General features: G+C 38.5%; 1 protein-coding gene across 2 annotated transcripts; it reads left to right on the top strand.

The window, feature by feature from the left end:
- Nucleotides 1-15114: 15114 nt before the first annotated feature.
- On the top strand, nucleotides 15115-19860 carry LOC108678813 (protein sister of odd and bowel). 2 transcript variants are annotated; one of them, XM_047882775.1, is made up of 4 exons: nucleotides 15115-15162; nucleotides 15772-15954; nucleotides 16679-16882; nucleotides 18776-19860. In XM_047882775.1, the coding sequence occupies exons 3-4, from the start codon at nucleotides 16813-16815 to the stop codon at nucleotides 19840-19842; spliced, it is 1137 nt and encodes a 378-aa protein (XP_047738731.1). In that variant the 5' UTR covers nucleotides 15115-15162; nucleotides 15772-15954; nucleotides 16679-16812; the 3' UTR covers nucleotides 19843-19860. The 2 variants fall into 2 exon arrangements, with proteins under 2 accessions (XP_047738731.1, XP_018022786.1); XM_018167297.2 differs by lacking the exon at nucleotides 15115-15162 and having other exon boundaries at nucleotides 15525-15954.
- The last annotated feature ends 3663 nt before the right edge of the window (nucleotides 19861-23523 follow it).

Genomic DNA, 23523 nt, shown 5'->3' with positions numbered 1-23523 from the left:
CCTTCCGGGCTAGCAATTCTTTTGAGAGGGAAGGTTCCCAGGCGTCCAGAGGCAGGTTCTTGTGACACTTTCTTGCTTCAAGTTAAGGCCATTCTTCTGCACTGGTATATTTTTCGACGTATTTTCAATGTAAAAAACGACGCGCGACACTAAACCTTACTGGCACTTTGCCTCATGGGGCGCAAAATGATCGCCAGTGGCTGCTGCAACGCACAATTTTGGAACTCCCAGTAACCATTAACTTTGGACACATTTTTTCAATATTGTGAGAACGCTTGGCAAGGTCGCAAAGAAGCGGTAAGCGTCCATGAGAGCTGTGTCTCTCTTGCGCTCTGCGGCAGCTCATTATGTTCATTAGCTTAAGCAGTTTGTCGTGCGGGTGTTGTTTGCGGCAACAACTTACTGCTAAAGAAGCTCTAGCTGCAACTCTGAGTCCGTGAGAAGAACATCCCGTCTGGTAATTGTCCTCATCTCACAGTACTAATCTTCGATGGTATTGAAGGCTTTGCTAGCTTTTTAGCAGCCAGCGACCTCAGTTAATTACTGTTTAAGCGAACGAGACGACACCACAAACCTGCACTACAAAAAAATTCTATCCTACATATTTCGTTAAAAATATTAATGATATTTCAATATTTGTTCGGGGAAAGTATAAGAAATAATGTAGGGATAATGAGTGACTTGTCAAAATGCTATAGGTATACCAGCCTTGAGACAGGGCAATGAACAATATTCTTGTTGAAATAATGTAGGGATAATGAGTGACTTGTCAAAATGCTATAGGTATACCAGCCTTGAGACAGGGCAATGAACAATATTCTTGTTGAAATAATGTAGGGATAATGAGTGACTTGTCAAAATGCTATAGGTATACCAGCCTTGAGACAGGGCAATGAACAATATTCTTGTTGAAAGCAAGAGTTTTCATTAAAGTTTGGGCCACTGAAGCTCGTAACTTCTTACAAAAGCACTCATCTTGCGAACTGATGATGACCAGCAAACCCATAATTGTTGTCTTACGAAGGTTATAATTTACAGAAATCGGCGTTGGAAACTTGAACTTCTTAGATAAATTTATTCTCAGCGGTTTTTCTGAAAAAAGGTCTATGGTCATTTAGATCAAGCATAAGAATATTACTTAATATAGGGAAATATGATTATTTATTTCGAATTCAAACTACGACATCCAAGCGAAAAATATGATATCTTCCATTGCATGCAATTTAAGAAATTATTTTGCTTATTAAGATTCCAAATTGATTGAGACATGCTATTTCGGAAAGTTAACCTGCTTCTATTATTAAGGGAGCATTATAGAGGAGGTTCAATTAAACTATCGTAGAGGAAAAAGAGCAAAATTTCAAACCGTTTACAAAAAAAAAGATTCACACGCTAGGCTTCCTGAAGTATTATGAATTATAAAAAACCTGTCGTCACCAAAGACTCATGCAGGTGCCACTCACACGAGTGCGGCAATGGCTCCCTCCGGGGCACCGAAACTTTTCAGTAACGGCTGACGGCCTGAGAGTTCTCACGCCGACTGACGCAACACGAGCAAAAACTTGAAACTGAGACCAAGGAAACGCGTAGTTTCTTTGCTAAAAATCGTATACGAAGACGAAAAATGGCTTTGCAGCTGCCTCTGCTTTGCCAATTTGTCTCGGTGATGTACTGCGTGGCAGCCCCATAATCGCACGCAGTACTGGCAGATGAGTCAGATTTCTCTTCATTAATAATTGAAAAGGCATGTAACTTGATGCTAGAATATCACAAATCAGCGTTCAGAAGATGGTTTGGATACTTCTGAGAAATGAATATGTGGTGGAAGATTAAGTGCTACGGTATAAATGAAAGGGAAAATGTATTCTTCGACTTGCATTAAAAAACTATTTTGTGATCAAAGTTTGCAGTCACGATATTTGGAGGAAAACTGACGATAAAAAGATTTTGAGCCTCGAACAGAACTTAATTTGCAAAACAATGATATATGTTATGCAGATTATTGCTATACATGGGGTCGTGCGGACGACATGCAAGCACAACACGTCTGGAAAGCCTTGTGTTGTAAGGAATTCATACAAGCATAACGGCTAACAATTTTATTGAAACTCCAGAAGGTAAACTTCGGCTCCAGCGAAGTAGAATAAAGGAACTGCAGTGGATGCAGTTTAGGGAACTGCAAGTAGAAAAAGAGACTTTGCTAAATAAATGCCGGAGCTTGAGAAATGAGTTTATCAATTATGCTCAGTAATTCCAATTTAGCGGTACAAAACTTGACAGCGAACGCATATTCCCAATCTAACCTCAAATGAAATAACGCGTACAGCAGAAATAGTGTCGCGCTGGCTGCACTGGAGGCATGAAGCACACGGCAAAAGAGATGCGACGTACGAGATGCGACGGAGGTTATACTGTAAAATTAACAGTTACAAACCAAGATTAGATTGATCAGCAAGTGCTCTTGTATCGTATGCAATTTATCATTATGAGGATCAAGATATATTGAGCAATTTATGAAAAATTAAGTTTAAATATTTCGAGACTAACCTTCTAATTTATTACCGCTGGGGTAAATTTAGAAGTGGCTTGAAAGCCGTTTAGAGGTAGATGTGTTCAAGTGCAATTGAGTGCATAGGTTAGTATATTAATAATGGCTTGGTAGACCCAACGTGACTAAGTTAATAGGGTTAAAGCGCCACAAGGCGTAAAGTTAATAGGCTCGAAAGCCGGCAATACTGCCAAGTTTAATTAATGCGTCAGAGACGTCTTAAAGTTGGGTCAAACCAAATAGTAACGTGGCATGCATTAATCTTGATAGAGGGCCCATAGCATGCATTAATTCAAAAAGATGATAGGAAGTGAATTGCACTCTAGTCACTGCGGGCAATACAGTAGCCTAGAACGCCATTTGAGTCACCTCCGTATCACATAAGCCAGTCAAAAGTTGAGCCCCTAATGCTTCAAAATTTCTCTCGAAATCGATACTTAATCTAACTTAATCTCTAAGGTCTCCGTTACAGTAAAACGGAACATAATTTCAATTAAATGGAACACGAATCAGTAAAATTTCCAATAGTGTTGAGTGTCTAACTCAGCCCAAGAACTGAGTACAAACGCGCAGATTCAAATGCAAAGATTCCAGAATTGTAAAAATAAAAATAAACTGTACAGCAAATAATAAACATGAATACCATTGATGGCTAATAAGAATAGCCTTGCAAATGAAGTATTTCTGAGATAGAGAGAAAAGTGAATAACAACCGTTTTCAAAAATTGAAATACAAATTTGAAGGTCATCATGGTCTCGTGCAATCAACGGTGACAAGTTGGCAAGTAGTTCGACATTGCAGCACTGTGTTTTACTCCGACATTGCAGCACTGGGCTTTACTTCGACATTGCAACACTGGGCTTTACTTTGACATTGCAGCACTGTGCTTTACTTCGACATTGCAGCACTGGGCTTTACTTTGACATTGCAGCACTGGGCTTTACTTCGACATTGCAGCACTGGGCTTTACTTTGACATTGCAGCACTGGGCTTTACTTCGACATTGCAGCACTGGGCTTTACTTCGACATTGCAGCACTGGGCTTTACTCCGACATTGCAGCACTAGGCTTTGAAGACCGACGGCGGATGCTACAACACAATAAACCCCGTAGGGCGGACCGGTAGGGAACGTGCGCCGGGCAGGCCCGTATGAGGCGTCACGAAGGCAGTGTCACGCGTGCGGTGTTGGCCCGTGGCGTAAGTGATTGAAGTTCCCCCTGACTTCGGACCTGCCGTGGGAGCGACTGTTGCCGCCGTGTGTATTCATAGAAATTATTCTATGATCTCAGGAGGGTTTTGCAAGTTTTTGCGTCAGATGAAAAATTCACCACAAGCTATGTGAATTTTGCTTTAATAATCTTCAGCGTAAATAAAAAAAGCTTATAATAATATTAACTAATAAGCAATAATTAGATATATTATTTTAGTATTTTTGCGCACATTCCTTGATTAAAAATTACAAGTGGGTAATTTTTATAAGTATATTTAGTTTAACTTAGTTAAATTTATAATTTTTTACTCAGTGTTTTCGTTTAGTAGATAGCAACAGAAGCCAAATCGAACCATTTCATGCAATTACTTCACTATGCAAACATTTATCTATAAATGCTAAAAGAGTGGGCAAAAACTTGTACACACGCGCGGATGCCGCGAATTATTTTCTGGAGTTGAGTTTTCTACTGGCGATGACGTGTCTTCCAGAGCGTCTTTGTTTGCTCGTTAAAGACCGAGTTGTAGGAAACCGAATTCTCTTTCTTTTCTCCATCTTCCTGAAGATAATGTCTTAAGGTCAGTGCAAAAATCTCTCTAGATCATTTGAGCTCTATTGTTTTCTGCATGATTTTGTTGAATGAATGAATGTGTTTTATATTAATGGAAAAGTGTTTTATTTGACAAGCGCTGGCAATTTAATCCAAGGTATTTATGACTGAGGAACTTAGAATCACGAAGCATTACGAGCATAAAAATAATTTTGCTCTGTTAAAAATATTTAAAGGGGAGAAAAGCAGCACTTACAGAGACGCTTAACTGAAATGAAAACTCTATAAAATTTTTAAATATAAATTAAAACACTGCCTAATGATGTGGCGTGAGATCTCTAACGCCACATGAAAAGATGCCAAAAGCCATTAACGGTTCTATTAGTCTTTCTGTCTATAAACTAGTGGCATGCATTCAGTACCACTAAAACTAGTCTTTAAAACATTCAGTACCACTAAAAGAAAAAAACTTGTTCAGCACGCAGTTTTATATTCTCTTGCTTCTTAAATTAGAAGGCTAGCCATTCAAACAAACGCCACTTCTCCCGTAACTTCGCCACTTCTCCCGTAACTAAGAGACCAAGTACACTCTTTGAAGAAATTTTTGGGTCTCACGCCCCTGCTCTGTACCAAGAACCCATAGAAGGGCTGATCGCTCCTTAGGTTCTTATCAGACCCGAACTCCGCCTTTGGAACGCTTGTCGTGAAGTGCTCCCTGCTCTTCCAGTTCCTTCCGAGATGTTATCCACTTATTCCCACGGCGGAGCTCCTGCATGCGCCGCTTAGCTGTGAGGCGTTCAGTTCGGTGCGCAGTCGAGGCACTGGCTGAAGTATCTGGAAATTGACAGCAATGACAGACTCGGTGCATGATTGCAGTTTAATGGCGGGAAGCAATGACAGACTCGGCACATGATGGCAATTTTATGGCTGACAGCAATGGCAAACTCGGCACATGATGGCAGCTTCATGGCTGACAGCAGTTAATGATGGAATTCCGAGCAGTGCACACCACTGACTCCAGTGGTAGCAGGCTATATTTCTGCCACATTTGAAAAACTGCACTATATGCGAAGCGATTCTGAAGTATTTGCAAACTGTACAAGCAATAGGCCATTTCTGGTAATTTACTTGCGTTGAACTTTTCATTAAATGGTCTAACTATTCTACTAAATAAGACGGCAGGAGAAGAGTTTAATTAAATAGATGAGTTTCACGATGTCTATCGGAATTGAGGTACGGTAGATTTACAATAAGGTGGTTCCATGCGAAATATATACAATTTGGTTTTTATTCAGTCATGTTTCTTATACATGCATGTTTGAGTTGCATAAATAAACATAGTCCGATTGTTTCCAGGTCGTATTCAATGCGTACTCAAAGTGATAACGAGACAGCGATCTCAAGAAGACATAAACTTACAAAAGTGTACGATCGCAAATTTCTACTGTTCTCAGGTCAGCGTTATTGACCAAATTCAGACGATTAATCCGTGAATGTCATACGCTGAAAGATAGGTGACCTAAAACAACTATAACACGGACCACTTATAACCGGGGCATGTCTTTGTGTGGACCGCATGGACGAGTCGTTAAGTCTCACACCCTGTCGAGCTAGGGAGCACCCATAGTATTGGACCATGTCTTCTCCATCTTGGGTTGGCAAAACCACTTCTCTGTTGGATAACTCCTTGTTGCTTCAAGTCACGACTTCCTCGCAGCCAGCGTCCATTTTGTGGGGCGCACGATTTCGGAAGACATGGTTCGCCACTTTTTATTAGCGACTTTAAAATACGAGAGTCGGAACGTGTTTGCAGAGTCGTGCTAGCTTGCATCGCATTTTAAAGAATCTATAATTCTTACTGGTCGATGTCAGCACCAGGTACTTCAATCGGAATTCGTAAAACTCATGAGAGAACTTTTGCACTTTCCATCCAAGTCCGATATATTCAAAAGTTCCTGTGCTCAAAATCAATCATCGAATACCAGACGATTGACATCTCAGCTTTACCTGCTGCTGCTGCTCCTCCATATAGTAAGTGAATGAGAAGTCAACATATTCAACTTCATCCTACCACCTGTTACTCCCGCGTCTAAATAACGCTTTGACCTCATGCACCACCATCGCCGTATTGAAAGGAGATCGGCAAGTGCCACCTGCTTACCAGCAAGTTCATATTTGTTTTATACCAAAGCTATTTCACGTTTAATATTTAATTCTTGCGCAATAAAATTGTGATAAGCGAAAAAGGTATTGCGTATGCTAATTTAATCATATCTCTAGTTAGGATGGTTTGAATCAGTTAATGAAGTATCTCTATATTGGAAGTTTCTGCACACCTTGCTTTCTCTTAGACTTTTTTTTTACAATCAAGCAATTTTCATATTTAATGGCTTAGGTGTAATTTAATGCCCAGCAAGATGCGTAAAACTGAGACTTCAATGCTAGGAAATTTTGAAGAAAACACTGCTACTCCTCTGAGCTACAAATGCTAGCGAGCTGTTGGTTTAGTAGTACAAGCTATAACACATGATTAAACGCATACCCGTCAGAATGTGACTCATTGACACGGCCAAAAATGAGTCAGCGTGTAACAACATGGCGTAACAGTGATACACGTCTACAAGTGAGTCAACGTGTAGCAACATGGCGTAACAGTGATACACGGCCGAAAGTGAGTCAACGTGTAGCAGCATGGCGTTACAGTGACACACGGCCAAAGTGAGTCAACGTGTAGCAGCATGGCGTTACAGTGACACACGGCCATACTCAAGAGTACGGCGAACTCAAGAGTACGGCGCACTCAAGAGTACGGCACACTCAAGAGTACGGCACACTCATGCGTACGGCACACTCATGCGTACGGCACACTCATGCATACGGCACACTCATGCGTACGGCACACTCATGCGTACGGCACACTCATGCGTACTGCACAAAAGTCGTGCCTGAGATAAGCCCCGACGCTGCGCTGAACCATGGCGCTGCCGCCGCACTCCTAAAGCATCGCTGCGATGCTCACGACTTGACCATTCCTGACTCATTATTCAAAGCTCGGAGGAGGGGGAGAGTCACCGAATTATCAATGGGTGTAGCCGGGATTTGTGCTAAGCCATAATAGGCTTTTGAGACCCGGCACGAGCCCGCCTAGCCTGTGCGATGCTGTTTTGAGGAATTCAATGGAATGTTAGTCTCATTTATTAATTAGTTACTTAATAGAACCTAAAAGATCCGATGAAGATCAGGCCGATGCAATGAAAGAAATTAGTGAATTATGACACCGGATTCTTCCGAATGAATAACATAAAGTCTCCAGGGAATAAAAAACATTGTATGCTACCTAGAAATGGATTTTGGTTATGCATGCCAACAATGCAAACGTTCGTTACTTAGCAAAATGCACAATGTTTAACACAATTCTAGCATCAAGTCCCTCAGTCTAAATGAGAAATTGGCTAGCATAATTAATTGTGTTATTTCGTACTGATAAATTTTGTCTTCGTGTATTTTTTCTTGCTTAAATTGTTGCAGATGTTCCGATCATAAACTTAAGTTTTAAAATCTCAAATTAAACCGTTTGGGAGAACTGAACATAATGACCACAAGATTCTACATAGATTCTCGTAAAACTCTGAAGAATTCAAGGATAAAATGCCGTCCAGGAAACTTCAGAAATTCAAAGTGCGTAAGATTCTGATCGTGACCGGCCATCGTCAGGCGAGAGGAAGATTGAGCGCTGATCGAGGAGTCGTACGCTCAGCTGCGACGTTCCGGTGCCCTTAGGCCATAAAATTTTTCTTACAGGAAGATAAACGAGGAGATTCCGTTTAATGCAGATAGTCAACAAGTATTCACAGAACACAAATTCTACGTCAAAAGGATTAACTGAAATTTTGATAAAGTTTTTTGTTGTTCATGTACGGATAAAGTTCGAGCGTTTCATGCTTTATTTTGATATCCAAAATAGTCAAAAACTGATTGGATTTTATGTTTGAATGGAATGCCGACGATGCCAAATTGTTAGCGAAGAAATTAGAAGATAACTGTCACCGTTAACTAGCGATGGAATTTCCTGTATAGGCAATATACGCAGCCTTGCAAATAATCCCAGTTTTGGGATACAAGCAACAGCGCAAGAGGCCCATTGGAGCTCCTTTTCTTATCTGCTCAAGGTTTAAATTCGTGACGCCTCAACTCCGTTAATTCTATCTAATTACAGGCTTGCTTTGAACGCATGCCGTGGCGGAATGAGGATCGGTCTGGCTGAATGTAAGCATTTTGTGGGAGGTGCTGACGATTAAATGCACAGCCATTTTGCTCAGATGCACAATTTTCCTATTCGATGTTCCATTGCGAAAAGGTTCATAAATTGATTGGTCAGTCGGACACTCGTTGTTTACATGGCAGTGGCCAAGATATTCACGATGGAGAATCCCTAACATGACCTTTGAGCAGTTCGAAAAATTCTTCGATGAAATATAGCCGAATACGTTGCAGGGATGAGCTAGGACTCCATCGCCCCGAAGATTGCATGGCCTACTCGCGACACATGTGGCCGTAGCACATTTGTTAGTTGGCTCATTCAGAAGACACATGACTGAGATGTACTCGTATGAGATACCGAGTGGTTCTTCAAAGTGACTACGAAGGTTGGAGCGTTTGCTTCTGGCCTGAGTTGAGTTATGGTGGGCGTTGGGTGCAACGTAATGCATGCACTCGATAGCTGAGCCATGTTCTTGTAAAGGCAAGGCAGCTTAGAAACCCTGTAGCACACAGTTTACAATTAATTTGGATGAGTTTAAATATCATTGAACTGTGTATGAAAACGAAGAAGGACCTGGAGAGGAAATGTTGAAATTAAAGAAAAACTTCCTTTGCGATGTTTTGCCTTTTTAAAGGCGTTGCTGATTTGCATGATAGTTTCTGACTGCAAGAACTTGTCACATTAATTAATTTAGCTTGAATTTATGCTGAAATTAGATACCCAACAATTTGGTTATAAATATTTTAATTCTGACAACGCTCTGTGCGATGTTTCCTCGGTTTTCAAGAAATGAGAAGCGTGAATATTACGATAAAATTATTATGTTGTGATCCATGATAATGTAAGTGATGAACCTACATATAACAACCTAGTTTGAGTATTTACGGATATAGGACATAAGTTATTATTGTATTTATAATTTTTCTGTAGATATTTTATATATTAGTTAATTATATAAACTATTAAACGGTAAATGCTAGCGAGGGAAGAAAAAATAGAGTAAAATTTCAAAAATATGCGATTTAATAAGTTTTAGAATATCCTGAATACTGAATAGAATATCCTAAATACTGAATAGAATATCCTGTTACTGAATAGAATATCCTGTTACTGAATAGAATATCCTGTTACTGAATAGAATATCCTGTTACTGAACAGAATATCCTGTTACTGAATAGAATATCCTGTTACTGAATAGAATATCCGGTTACTGAATAGAATATCCTGTTACTAAATAGAATATCCTGTTACTGAATAGAATATCCTGTTACTGAAAGCACCGAAGTACGAGCGTACGAGATATTTGGCGCAGAAAGAAGTTTTTCTTTTTTTTGAGGACGTGGCTTGATACAGTGTGCAGGGATCGCAAAGGGCGCGATCGTAGGAGTTGTGACGGCAGACGAAGGGGGAAGCTCCGTGAGGTCAGGCGACCTCGAGACTCTCCCTAACCTCGTGGGCCACTCGATCTTAGGTGCCCTGAGGTCCAGGTTCAAAATTCAACGCTTTCATTTTTGGCTTCAGAATCTGATGAAATACACTCTTACTTACGGGCTGAGAAAAGTGGTTGAATTATGGCGGATATGGATGGTTTCACATGATGAAATCTATGATAATTTTTTCATCTTCAAAAAACAATATGACCCCCATTAATGAAGTTAGAAGAGCTCTAATATTGGGTCCAAATTCTTTAAAAGTTAACAGAATCTATAGTGGACGCGATTTTGCGTTTAAATCATTAAGAACTTTCGACAAAAGAGGAAACTCAGTACTTCAAACCTTCATTTCTTCATATGCTTCATTTAAAGATTCATTTATGTGTTTAAATTAAAGATTTTTATGCCTAATTGCTTCCTATTAAAATGAATCTGTACTTCGGATAATTATTACCGTTGACTGTGCTTGTGATGACCTACCACCGACTCGCCCCCGTGAATTTTAGGAGCCCTTTAATTACGGAGCAGAGCTAAAGGGAGGCTTGCGGTTAGGCGCTTTATGGACCCGATCAGTCAAGAGGGTGTGATGGCACTGGCACGCTATATACATAAGAGGGTGTTCTGCACTGGCACGCTATATATATAATAGGGTGTGATGGCACTGGCTTCTCGATATGAGCAAGTTGCTGACGTCCAAGTCCCGCTAACGACCTCTCTAAACTTTACGGAGTTTATTGGATTGCCCAACTGATCAGTTCGCGTGGAGTTAGGGAACCAAAGTTCGAGATCAATTTTGGCGGAGCATGCATGGGTAATTAGCATAAAATTTTGTCGAGTTAGTCGTTGGTTAAATCTTAGTCATCAGTCAAGTTTCAATGAAAAATAATATCTACTGAACTTTATGAGAATGACTTAAAAGGCCGAAAAATTGAAAATTATTGATGGTCAGGCATGTGACATTCAAGTGTGGCCAAGTCGATGTATCCGGGCCTGTTTTCTATATCATATCATTTTCTAGTATTTCATTCACATACTAATTTCTAATTTCTTACTTTTTACATTGAGGTGTGGTTTAAAGTAACTGGCTCTCCGACATATGGCCTCAGTGTTATCAAGCTCGCCAACTTTAAAAACCCTCATTTAAGTTTGAATTAAGAATCCAACTCATGAAATAAGGCTCATGAATCAGAAAATCGTTTCGTGCGAGGGCAGTCGTATACAATTCTGTGCATATTCGAGTAAACTCTATGGTAAATTTAAATGAACTTACCATCTTCTTCGTGTTGCAGTATAAATTATTTGTAAATTCGCTGCATGCGTGGGCTGCTCGACGTAAATCCACGTCATGACGACATATGACTGACGAAGAGAAGAGCTCACTGTGTAGGTAGGAGCACAAGGTCTATTTTTTGTTCACTTTTGTGCAGACAGCGATGTATGCAGTCATGAATATAAATAATATACGTTTAAAAATTACTTTTTAAAGACAACACTTCCAAAGAATCCAGTATCTCCAATCTTACAGATGTACAATGAATTTCTTAATATTGAAAAAAATTTTTTTTTAATTTCTAAAATCATTTATTTTGACATTTGATTCATGCATTGTCTCCAACTTTACACAAGTTGGCAAAATTTCAGATCGATAGGATAAGTAGAAGTGTATTAAATTTTGATTACAAGATTTGTAGCAGACAGACAGACAGACAAGAAGTGAAGTTAAAGAGAAGTGTTGTAAATCGAAGTTATTTGTAGACTCTTGTTGTGTTTAATCCTGATTATAATTTGATTCCAATTCAGCCATTTTAGCTGAAGTTTTATTTGATCTCGTCACTTTTTAACATTGAAAATGCATAAGTAGGTAGTATTATCTAATTTTTCCCTCGATTTAAGAAATAAGGCAAATTACTTTTTAACATTTCTGAAGAATATTGAATTCTTTTTATAAAATCACGTAATTCTGTTCAACAATTTGAGTAAAAAAACAGTACTGAAGTCTTCGATATTGCATTTATTGGAGAAAGCGGTATGTGTTGGAGAGGAAGAAAAGAAATAATGATAAAATTATCCGGTGAATTTTCCAGCAATATCATCGCAGAATAAATTTGTTTTTCAAGTAAAGAAGTCTAAAATCTATGGTTGGTCTTAAAAGCTCTTGCACAACGTTATCGTAAAAGGAAAGCCTTAAAATCGTTGGAGGCGTGCTAAATCGACAGAACATTCTCTTTAAGTAAAATACTTGCCTTGACGTTATGTCGGGACTGAAGACTTTGAATTAGCAATTGGTAATTGTGTGTTTGTATCCAGTCTACCTGGCAATTACATTGTCAGTCTTTAACAGCTTGGTGCTTACACCAGGATAGTGCTTATCGATTCCAGTTTCATTGCAGACTACGTACCCCATACAAATGCAAGCGTTGGGGCCAAGGTAAGCTTTCATGCGAGTTAATAATTATTAATTTAATTTCCGTGGTGGAGAAAAACATTTTCAGCTGTTTTGAGAAAATCTGTGTTTATTCCATCAGTGAGTGCCAACATTTTATTCTATAATTTTCATGAATACCCCCGAGTACTCGAACATATTTTTACTAAGTGAAGTAAAAGAAGTAATGATTTCTTTCATTTCTTATCAGTTGCTGTGTAAAAGTTGTAAAATTATGTCAATGAGCTTTGTGCATGCAACATTGCATTATCATTATGACATTCGATGAGCCGCAGTATCCCTTCGGGTTGCTGACACTGAATAACTCTTTCATACAAACGAACAGGATATCATTTATAATTTTTTTAGTCATGTAAAAATAAATCTTATGAATTTTGTCTACAGATTTTCCAATTTTTCTAAGTCTGGGCACTTACGAGGCAGTAGAGGAGCGGACATATATATAGATGATGAAGAATTCTAGATTAACATATGAACATAATTATCCGGAAATTCATCAGCGTTCGTAGGTATAATTCGATCATGGAAATCTGGGACGCTTATGGTCGTGACCAAATCGTGATCGCCAAAATTTTATATTCAGGTTTTGTATTCATTTTTGGTTAAAATTTAGTGAAAATCTAAGAATGCAGTTTAGACATTACCAGCTTCGACAAATAATCACCAAATCTCCTAACAAGATCACAGGCTATACTACCCCGTTGTATGTCGAAACAATTCTCAAGCAGGAATTACTAATTAAATAATTGAACAATACATCACGAATATAAAACGGTTTAATCATCAGAATAACAGGAGTGAAGACGACACACCGCTGAGGAGCGGTAGGTGGAAGGCTCGTCGCTGCTGGAGCGTCGTGCTGGGTGCATTGAAGCGAGTGGGTGGAATGAGCAACAAGTTATGCTAAGCAGGGTGGAGAGGCGGGCGACGTTATTCTCTCTTCCAGCGGCTTGGGTGGGTCTCCGTATCAACACTGGTGGCTACATTTTCATTGTTGCGTCTTCATGTCTTGACTTAGAAACTTAATATACCGCAATCCACTGGGAAAATGTAATACATAGTTATTGGAATTTTTTCGGTGCATTTCATTCGACCCTGCGGTTGTATTTTATGCCGTGCCTTCCGCAAGTTTTTTTTGCAGATTATTGCACACATTTTTCAGTGTATTTGTTTCTAGTTAAACAGCTTCCATATTCAAATAACAATCAAATAATGCGGAAATAAATGTGATGCGAGTATGTATGATATAATTCATGAAAAAAACACTACACGGAAGATCTGAAATCATGAAACAAAAGGCCTGATATTCAAATTTTATCATATATAGTAAAGAAGGATACGTTTTCTTAATCAGCTTTACGTTTCAGAACAAAAACTCGACCTGCTCGTTTGTCTCATGACCGCGAAGGCAAGCAAGGCATTGTTCCATGCATGACTCTGGAGCCTGAACGTACGGACGGACGCTCCAGACAACCCAACCAGCAGCACAAGAGAAAAAGAGGAAAAAAAGAGCCGGAGAGAGAGTTAGAGTGAGGGCACGAGGTTGCCGGCGTGAGCCCGGGAGGCGGTGGTATATGATAGTACCTCTCCGGGTGCCGTACCGAGCGCATACTAGCCTAGCTTACTTCAGTGCCCCCGAGCTGAGGCTGCGTTGTTGATGCGCGTGTTCAGTCGCTCGCATTGATTTTTTGCACTTGTTCTCATGCTCGGCTCTGGTAAAGGTGTGTTAAGTTGAAATTGGTAACATGTGATAGCGGCAGTGCTTTAATCATTCAGCGGTGCTTCATCGTGTTTGCGTGAAATTTATTTTCAATAAAGTTGTATGTTGGAGCTTTTCTGAATCAAAATAACGCTTTATTATTCGCTGAGCATCACAATAATGCAGTCAACCAATAATTTTTTAAATCCACATTGATATCATCTAGATTAATTGCCTTGAAATTATAATATGGTGCTTAAATTTAGAAGATATATAGCATCTATGTTTTGAACCACTTAATGAAGGCTACGTATATTACAATAAAATGTTATTTTGCTTCACGCTTTTTCTGTCATTTAGAATTGAATAAGTCAATTCAGGGCTGTATTTAGTACAGAAATAATATGTCGACCTGTAATGAAATAAGTATTGCAGTGTATCAGTATAAATATAATTTAAAAAATTTATTAGAATCCAGTTGATAAATTATTCAACAAGGCAGTTTGGTTTATTTTGTGCCCCGTTGCCATTTCTATTATATATGGGAAGGACATTACATGGTGTATTCAATCATATGTTTCAGATTGCGCTGACAAGATCTGTGGCGAGTAAATTCATAATTACTTCCATTAATTTAAACATTCATTTTAAATGCGATATAATTGACATAAACAGGCTGATGATTCTATTAAAGTTAATCATTTGATTCTGGATTTTCTTTATTCAGAACGGAAAACTTCGGTTCTGATGAGTATTAAGATTAAGAATGAGTAGTCATCGTTTCATGGAGATTTAGCATACATTGTAGCCAAAATTTTGCGTTAAAAATAAAACTTTGCACGAGTTATTACCATTCACATTATTTTCAGTTATCGCTGTTTGACAACGTTGATATCACTATCACGATTCAACGCCAACTTGATGACAATCAAATACCCCTCTTCATCAAAAAGCTGTAATTCCTCTCAATAAATATATTTTGAACAAAATAAATGGAAGATAAACGCGTGAAGCTGGTAAGTTATATATAGTTCGCTTATCGCCGCTAAGACAAGTTATCCTGTCGGAGATTTCAACGGCCACAAGAGAGTGATCTCATCCGAACTTTGTTCTCTACGAAGACGTGTGAAGTTTCTGTAAATTCCATTCAAAAGATTACGAGTATAGGTTTTGCAGTTGAATTAATTCATGAAATAATGATGCAAAGACTACTGCACGCTTGACACCTTTTTTATTGAATATTGCCGTCATAAGAAGGCTGAACAATTCTCATTGGCGAACAATGGTGGTATCACACAAGTTAATTTAAGTTTTTATCTAGAAAATTCATGTGGTAGTAATAAATCGTAAAAAAATGTATCGTTGATGGAAAACTATCGAATTAACTATCATCGTTCAATTTCGTTCGTCTAAGGCTAAATAGAAGTAAGAGCTTAGGAATATTTTACCGCTTTGTCTTCACAGTCCTCCAACACGCGTATCACGCATGCAAAAATTTCATTGCTAATGAGAATTAACCTTCCTTTATCTGATTAACTTTTTGTACAGAAATTACATAATTAAGCGAGATGGAATAATTTCAGCAAGACAACGCTAAGCCTAAAATAACGTGAGAAAAGCTGCAGCCTCGAGCTGATGATCCAGTCGAGTGACCGCTGCAGAAGCGCGGCCCTAGAACACGTTTGCCATAAATTCGACCTGGGAATTCGGGTCATCAAATTCATTCGAGACGAACACTGAAGCTCAGCCCGTCTTGGGATATTCTTAAAGCAGCGCGACCTGCTGCTCTGTGCAACAGAGCGGAGACTGTGAGTTCAGTACTATTTGGCAGATGGCTTTTGTGATTATTTCATAGCTTCAACTTGAAACAAATATTAGGGTTTACGTAATTCAACTCCTGTTAAGTGCGATTTAAATTTACAGGAGCACGTTTTAAGCAAAAAATATGATTAAAATCATTGGATTCCAAATTTAAATACAGTGTATTATCATTAAATTCCTGCGTTAGAATTTGATCATTTATTTTGCTGTGTTTTTTTTCACATCATCATGACTGAGTAGTTCATGCAAAGTGTGAGTAATAGTCCGCTTCTGCCTTAACTTACCTACATTTTCATTAATACATAAATGACTATTTTTTGAGATCAGAGACACATTTGAGTGATCAGAGTAAGTGGCACCAAAGTAATGTTGAATTAATTGATAAATACCGGAATGCAATATTTCCGATAATCGCACGAATATTAAAAGTTTCGCCTACACAGATGAACATAGCACTCATAAGACAGATATTGATATATTAGCATTTAGTTGTAAGAATGCAGTTATAGTTTCATTCCCTTTGGTGCCTGATGCAGTCAAGACGACTAGTCTCACATAACTCAGCACTCGCGTGAGTAAGGTGGGAACACACGCATGCAATGTCGGCATGACTTCACCGCTCGCTAAACAAAGACCTGTCAAGTGGAGCATCTCTTATTTTGCGCTGCCACGGTCTCCATAACTCACTTTCTTTTTATTTCCTCGTGCCAGGTCGGGTATACGTTCCAAGACTCCTGAAAACACTACCGACTTCTGGCAATCCATAACGGTTGGTTGGCGTGAGAAAACTTTGTTGAGTGCCGAGCATCTCTACGTCAGAGTATCGCTGGCTGCCGACTCAAGTGATGGGTACTCCACTTCCCACCGACACAAAGGAGGCCAGTCCGAAGGCCACCTCTGCACCCCCACCGGCAGGTAGCTTGTGCATTCAATGGAAAGACCTTTTGCTGGATTTGCTTCACTGCATTCGTTCTGAAAGTGACAGCGGGATGACCTAATTTTTGGGTTTTAACATCGCCAACTTGTTCCAGTGTCTAAAGTTACAATATAAATTCAAATCATAAAGATGAAGAACTTAATTTTAATTAAAAGTTAAAGATAAAGAATATATTTTTACTTACAAATTAACATTTAGTTTTTGTCATTGCTGGTAGTTTTAACTTAACTGAATAAAATTGATACTCCAAATTAAGCCTTCGCGAATTAGTGTACTGGGATAAAGAACTAAATCGAGAAAGCCAAGAACCAAAACGAAAAAAAATTTGAGTTAGCCCCTGTTCATAACATTTGAAGACCATTACATGTCGGATTCATGGCACAATGCATATTCATGACCAGGAATCAGTTGATGGTAGTGCCCGCCAGTTTCAGTGCAGAGGAGAAATCCTCTGCGCGACTGGCAAGACAGGAGAAGCAAGAATAATGACGGGTCAAAAGGTGACGTCTTAAAGTCGTTGTCTTACTGAGCTTGCTCAGGAGCCTCTTATCAATAGCTCTGCTGAAATTACTTCAGGTGTTAATGTATTCTTTGACGGACCATTCAAGGTGAAGAAAATTAATGTTAACTGAGGAAGAAGAGCTCCTACCTATTACGGGAGTACGCAATGGGCCCACTCAATTTGATTTATTATGTGCCCACTCAATTTGATCTATTGGGCGAAAATGATAAGCTCTCTAGTATTTTGCATGTACTTTTTGAAAAGAAATTTTTGAGAACCGAAAAATGACAAACGGATAAAAAAGTAGAAATGTGAAATTAGAAAATCTGGGAAGATTTTTGGTTCGATAATTGCAGAAAACTTTACTCGAATTTAAATCACCTTAGAATTATTTTTAATTTTAGGTTCACGAATATTGGGTGAAACTTGTTTAAAAAACTAGCTAGTCCTAAATTGGAAAATTAAAAAAATGTAATTATTTTAGTGAAATAGCAACAGGTATGTATCGAGCCCAATTTATACGGCAGAAGATTGTTGCAATTTTTAATATGAAGCGCACATTAGCGAAGTAAAGGACGATAAGACGATTTAAGCAATTGCTGATTTAAGCAATTGTTATCAGATCATATCTCCCTTGAATTAAAAATTCAAAGAGTAGGTACAGGAAGGAATTCACATTCCCGCTTTTTCCAGTCAGTTTTCTTCTCCTATTTTCAAACCCCGATTAATCTTTCGCAGAACCAAAAACGCAAATTGCAAGCGATTAACGTCCAATTTTAAACTTAATTCGCAGTGTCAAGTTCAATCCTAAAAAAATCATCAGAAACGAAATTCTTAGCCATCTCCAGGTAACTTGTACCGACCCTGAATCGAAGGCCGAGTCGAAATTTTCCAGATCCCAGAAATGTTTCTAATGCATTTACGGAGTTTATTGTTTCTGGATAACTGCATCAAGGTTAACAGTATCCTAAATTCAAGTATAGTTGGATCTTCGATGCAGGGCTTAGTCGTTTCACTCAATTCCTAGCAGATTACAAGGTGTTTATCGGGGATAAAAATCGTATTGGAAATACTGGGCAACCCTGTGCAACATAAATAGAAGTGTTGATACCGGTCAAGCGATAATCACTGATTTATGATTGCTGATGCATTTGAAACTCGGTGAAAATACCAAGGGATTTTCAGAGCTTGTGTGATATGTTAATCGTTGGATTCACTCATGCCTCATTCGCAGTTGAATCTAACACTGTAAGAACGAAAGTATGTACATATACATATATCCGAGGCTCACACACTCTAAATGTCCTCAAATGTTGGTATACAGTATGCATCCTGACAATTAATAATTTATCAATTTTTGTCTTTTCAGACTCGCGTATGTGTCCAAATTCAGTAAATTTATCAAGTCCTTCGACACCATTAAGTGATTCTATTGATTATTTGGCTACAGCTGCAAGAGACTTGCGTTCTTCTTCCAGAAGATCTCAGTCAAGTGATGGAAAGTTCGAACGAAAGCCCGATGATTGCTTGTTAAGAACTCGCTCCAAGGTCTCTTCCACGAAGCCGTATGGTCTGCAATCTTCCTGGGATACTAGCATAGGAAAGTTTTTGTTCAGTTCCAATGGCAGAATGAGTCGGCCTAAAAAGCGTTACATTTGCCGATTTTGTAGCAGAGAGTTCACAAAAAGCTACAACCTCTTAATTCACGAGCGCACACACACGGACGAGCGACCTTTCCCTTGTGATATTTGTGGCAAGGCCTTCAGAAGACAAGACCATCTCCGTGATCACAAATACATCCACAGTAAAGACAAGCCTTTCAAATGCAGTGTTTGTGGCAAAGGTTTTTGTCAGGCCAGAACGCTTGCGGTGCACAAGTCTCAACATCCCAAAGAATCTCTATCACCGAGGCTAGAATCGCCTCGGAAAGCAAATCCACTTCCAGATACTCTACCAGCTTCTGTGCCATCAACAAACTGTTTTTCATTCCCAAGAGATTTAATCGATTCTCGTCCAAGTCTAGTGCCGTATCCGTCTCTTTACGACATACACAGGCCCCTACACAACTCAATTTCGCGTGGATATTCAATGCCGTCCCCGCTAAGTATTCAGTCTGTAGCTTTCAGTAACTTGGTGGCTCAGTTACACTATCGACAAGCTCAGGAAATTTTACGACAGCAGTTGCCTCAGAGTCAAATTTCTAATTCCAATGATGAAATTCTGACAAAAGAGATAATATCCAAAGAAAAGTATAATAGACTCGATGAAAACATTGTTGAAGAAACCCAACGACAAGAAATAGCATTGGATTTAAGGACTTCCGGCAGACAAAGTAGTTCAACATCAGCCAATACAATTAAGCTGCTGCTCAAAGATCATTCAAAACTGTCTATTGATATCAACCATAACAGTGTGAGGGGTACCTATAGCACCTAAGAGAGTGAATGTCCTTTTGCATCGCATGTACCGTTCTCATTTCAAATTCTAAATTGTGTCACGGCTATTTCAAACTTTTTTTGTTTCAATATGTATTTACTTTTGCTTTCAGACAAAAAAATGAATTTCATATTCTATATTGAATAATGACTAAATTCTTGAATCATAACACTTTCTAAGAAACAATTGATCATCGTTTGTAAAATTTAACTTGGTCAATGGATACTGGATTACGGGTAGTTTTTTCCTCCAAATCAAAATTTGAAAACTTTTCGCATCAGAACAAATTTTTAAATTAATACTTAGATCTATTTGCATATCATTTGTTTGCTAAAGCAGTACAAGATTATCTTTTAAGATTAGGGAATAAGAATTTTTCGTTGAGTGAGAAATTTGTAGTTAAGATACGCCATATCCGTAGATTTTCAGTAAAAAATTTTAAAAGTGTATCATTTTTCCATCCTTTGATGTAGGAACGAGTTTTGGTTGTATTAACAATGAGCTAACAAGCATTTTTACGAGACTGTATACAAATGAAACAATTCTCGGTTGTTACATAATTATTGAATTGTTCTCTTCAAATATGTAAAAAAATTGCAAATAAAAGAATTTGTACGAACAAGGTAGCCAACACCTGAACCTAATCAAAAAATGAAGTGTTGAAGGTTCGTTCATAAGCATAAACAAATTAGCTTGGTCGTATCGAAAACTAAATTTTAGTATATCCAACGGTCGTAGAATTGTAGCCAGTCGTCAGGCACACAAAAAACTCTACGGTTCGCCGCCATCATATTTCAGATACAATTTTTTTGTCTCTTCTATTTGTCTCGAGTTAGAAGAAACTATCTCACGACGCAACCTGCATTTGACATTAAGGTTAAAGTTTGCGCTCTGTATTATAATCTTTCATTAACCGGAGGTGAAGATATAAATACACAGAATAAGTAAAAAAGGTGTAAATTGGACCAGGTTTCAGAATGCAGTGCGATGCTAAAATTGCAATTTAAAATTGCGATGCGAGAGTTAACGTAAACAAAATTAATTCACGATTAAAAAAAATGAGTCGTCAAAAGATTCGCGAAATTTCTAATAAAGCAGAAAACTTTTTACTCATCATATTCAGTCTTGATTTGCTACATGAATAACTGCCTTTCGTTTTCTCACTGAGGTATGGAAATGCATAACGAGTAATCAAATAACGATTGAACGGAGCAATCACTATCAGACCATTGTTTTCAAGCATTTTAGGCTAAATAAATTCCACTATTTTTCTAACTACCTATATTCTAATAATAAAAGAGTCAGAGGATGGTAAGAAATCTCAGTAACATCCACCCACGGAGCACGGAACATGCGCACCGCGGATGTCGCGCGACAAATGCCATCGATTACACCGACACCTCGTAGCCAGGTCTGTACTGCCACACATGCTGCCATGGCTCCCGTGACATCCTCTATTTGTCTCGAGTCCTGACAATTGCTTCCAGTATTTGCATTGGCATTCGTCCTACGCTCAAAAATCGAGGAATAAAGTAATTTTTATTTATTATGAATGAAAATGATTTATATTTATTGAATGTTTGTCAATGTGTTTGTTAATTTGTTTAGAGCCTGGCGCTAGAAATATACGAGTATAGGGGTTGTTCGAGCGCGTATACACGATACTTATCGTGTCGAGATATTACCAATGTAGACAATTTTTTGTAAATGAGAGTCAATCTAGCATTGAAAAATTTCTGGCATGATTAGATAAAATGATTGAAAAATAATATTTGATTCGGTAAAAGAAAATTTCATTTCAAAATAAGATGCGCAACTTTTCGTTATATTTAAAAACTGGTTTTCAATGGGATTTCCGTACTTAGTAGGTTTGAACGGGTTCTGCAGAATCATAAAATTCTCAATTTTAAATGAATAGTAAGGTTATTAAGATGATTGCGGGTCCTGAAATTTTCTACTGGTTAATAGAAACAATGGATTTTTTTTCAGCATAATAAAGTGTTATTATGTGAGCTTGAGTCTTGAGTTTCAAGTATTTTTTAATCAAACCTTTGTCTAAAGAAAATCTCAAGGAAGGAAGGAGGAATTCCGAGCAACAACTGTCTGGAAGTGGCACAGAAACAAAATGATGCAAAAATTAACGTTTTAACGTCGGTTCAATTCATAACTTTAGAGAGCTACTGTAGGAACAGTTCAGAAATTGCTTCTTGGAATCAAAGTACTAAACTAACTTTTGGAAGTTGAATTAACAAATGTGTGATTGTTCAATGTTATCTTAGGTATTTTATCGTCGTATTGCTTCTGTTGCTCTCATGGGCAGATAAACTTACAATTTATTTTAAACCTGCGCATTATAATCGTATCTACGCAGCTATTCATTCAAATATTCCAAATCGCAATTTAAATTATGCATTCAAATCATGGTACTAATTGACTTGCTTTATTCAGACACTCCTCAAACACGAAGTTGCAAACTGCCGAGCATGGACAGGTAAACCTGCATGGATCTTGATAATATAGAACTTGGACTTCATTCATGCGTGCAAATGAGTGTAAACCCATCGGCAGCAATAATTCATCACAAGAATCTCGTTTGCATAGCGCGTTACGAACATTAAACTTCACACGTCTGGCAACACGACGTCAATTTGACAAAGCGATGCTGCGACGCAATCGAGATACTCTGCTCTTGAAAGCGTCCGATGGCTGAAGTAATTGTCCTGTTCGTTGTTTTAATGCTTCGACCATGACGTGGCGATCGTTGCTGAAGAAGCTTCGCTCTGCCACACACGATACCATCCTGCCAGTTTTTTAAGCGGCAGGAAAACGCGTATACTTCAGAGCTATTTCATTCTAGAAAATATTTAGTGACATGAGGCAGTACTCATGATTAAGAACTGCATCCGTACAATATTTGAACAAATACAAAAATATATCTTTATGAGAAAATTGTCAAGGTAGGCTATGGACTGGAAATAAAAATCTTTGGCATTTGATGCCTATGGAGATATCGTATCTTTCAATCGGCGGACTCTTTGAGAGCGCTTTCTCTGGCGAACGAAAATCCAGCTTGGTTGTCTCTCATGTCATCGACGCTCAAAATATGATTGGCGTCTCGAGAATAGCCAAATCACGCTTTTGTAATTGGCAGTAATTGGTCAGAGGAGCCGATGGCGGGATATATTAGAAGGTCCAGGTACCTGCTAACAGCACAGCGTACGCTGGACCGACGGTCTCATCATTAGTTACGTAATTGATACAGAAGCGAGTGCGCACAGAAAATGAAGCCACAGGGAAGACACTGCATGCTGAGATAATTTTTTTGTCGGTAACATAAATGCCTGGATAATTGTTCTCAAGTTCTTAAATCCAACTATCACAAAGAGACCAGAGTTCATTACAAAATTCATAGTAAGAGCCCCAACTGGAAGCTTTGGTTGCACGCAATTCCGAAAATTACTTTTAGGGTAAACTGCGTACTGTACGAATCGGGGGTTAGCACGGAGGACCAGCATGATGGACTCTTTCCCAAATGATCATGATTAGAGAATAAATACTCGGTAAACCCTTAAAGAGGCGCTTTAGCTTGAGGCTCTGACTCCGGAGCCCATACTTTCAAAAAAAGTTAAGAGATCGTAAGTTCATGAGCCAATCATTGACGGCCTTACAAGCAAAATCCAC

This window comes from Hyalella azteca, unplaced genomic scaffold (genome assembly GCF_000764305.2).
Source record: "Hyalella azteca isolate HAZT.00-mixed unplaced genomic scaffold, Hazt_2.0.2 contig11277, whole genome shotgun sequence".
Classification (NCBI taxonomy): Eukaryota; Metazoa; Arthropoda; class Malacostraca; order Amphipoda; family Hyalellidae; genus Hyalella; species Hyalella azteca.
Note: the sequence above shows the minus strand (reverse complement) of the source record. Positions and strands in the feature narration are given on the sequence as shown.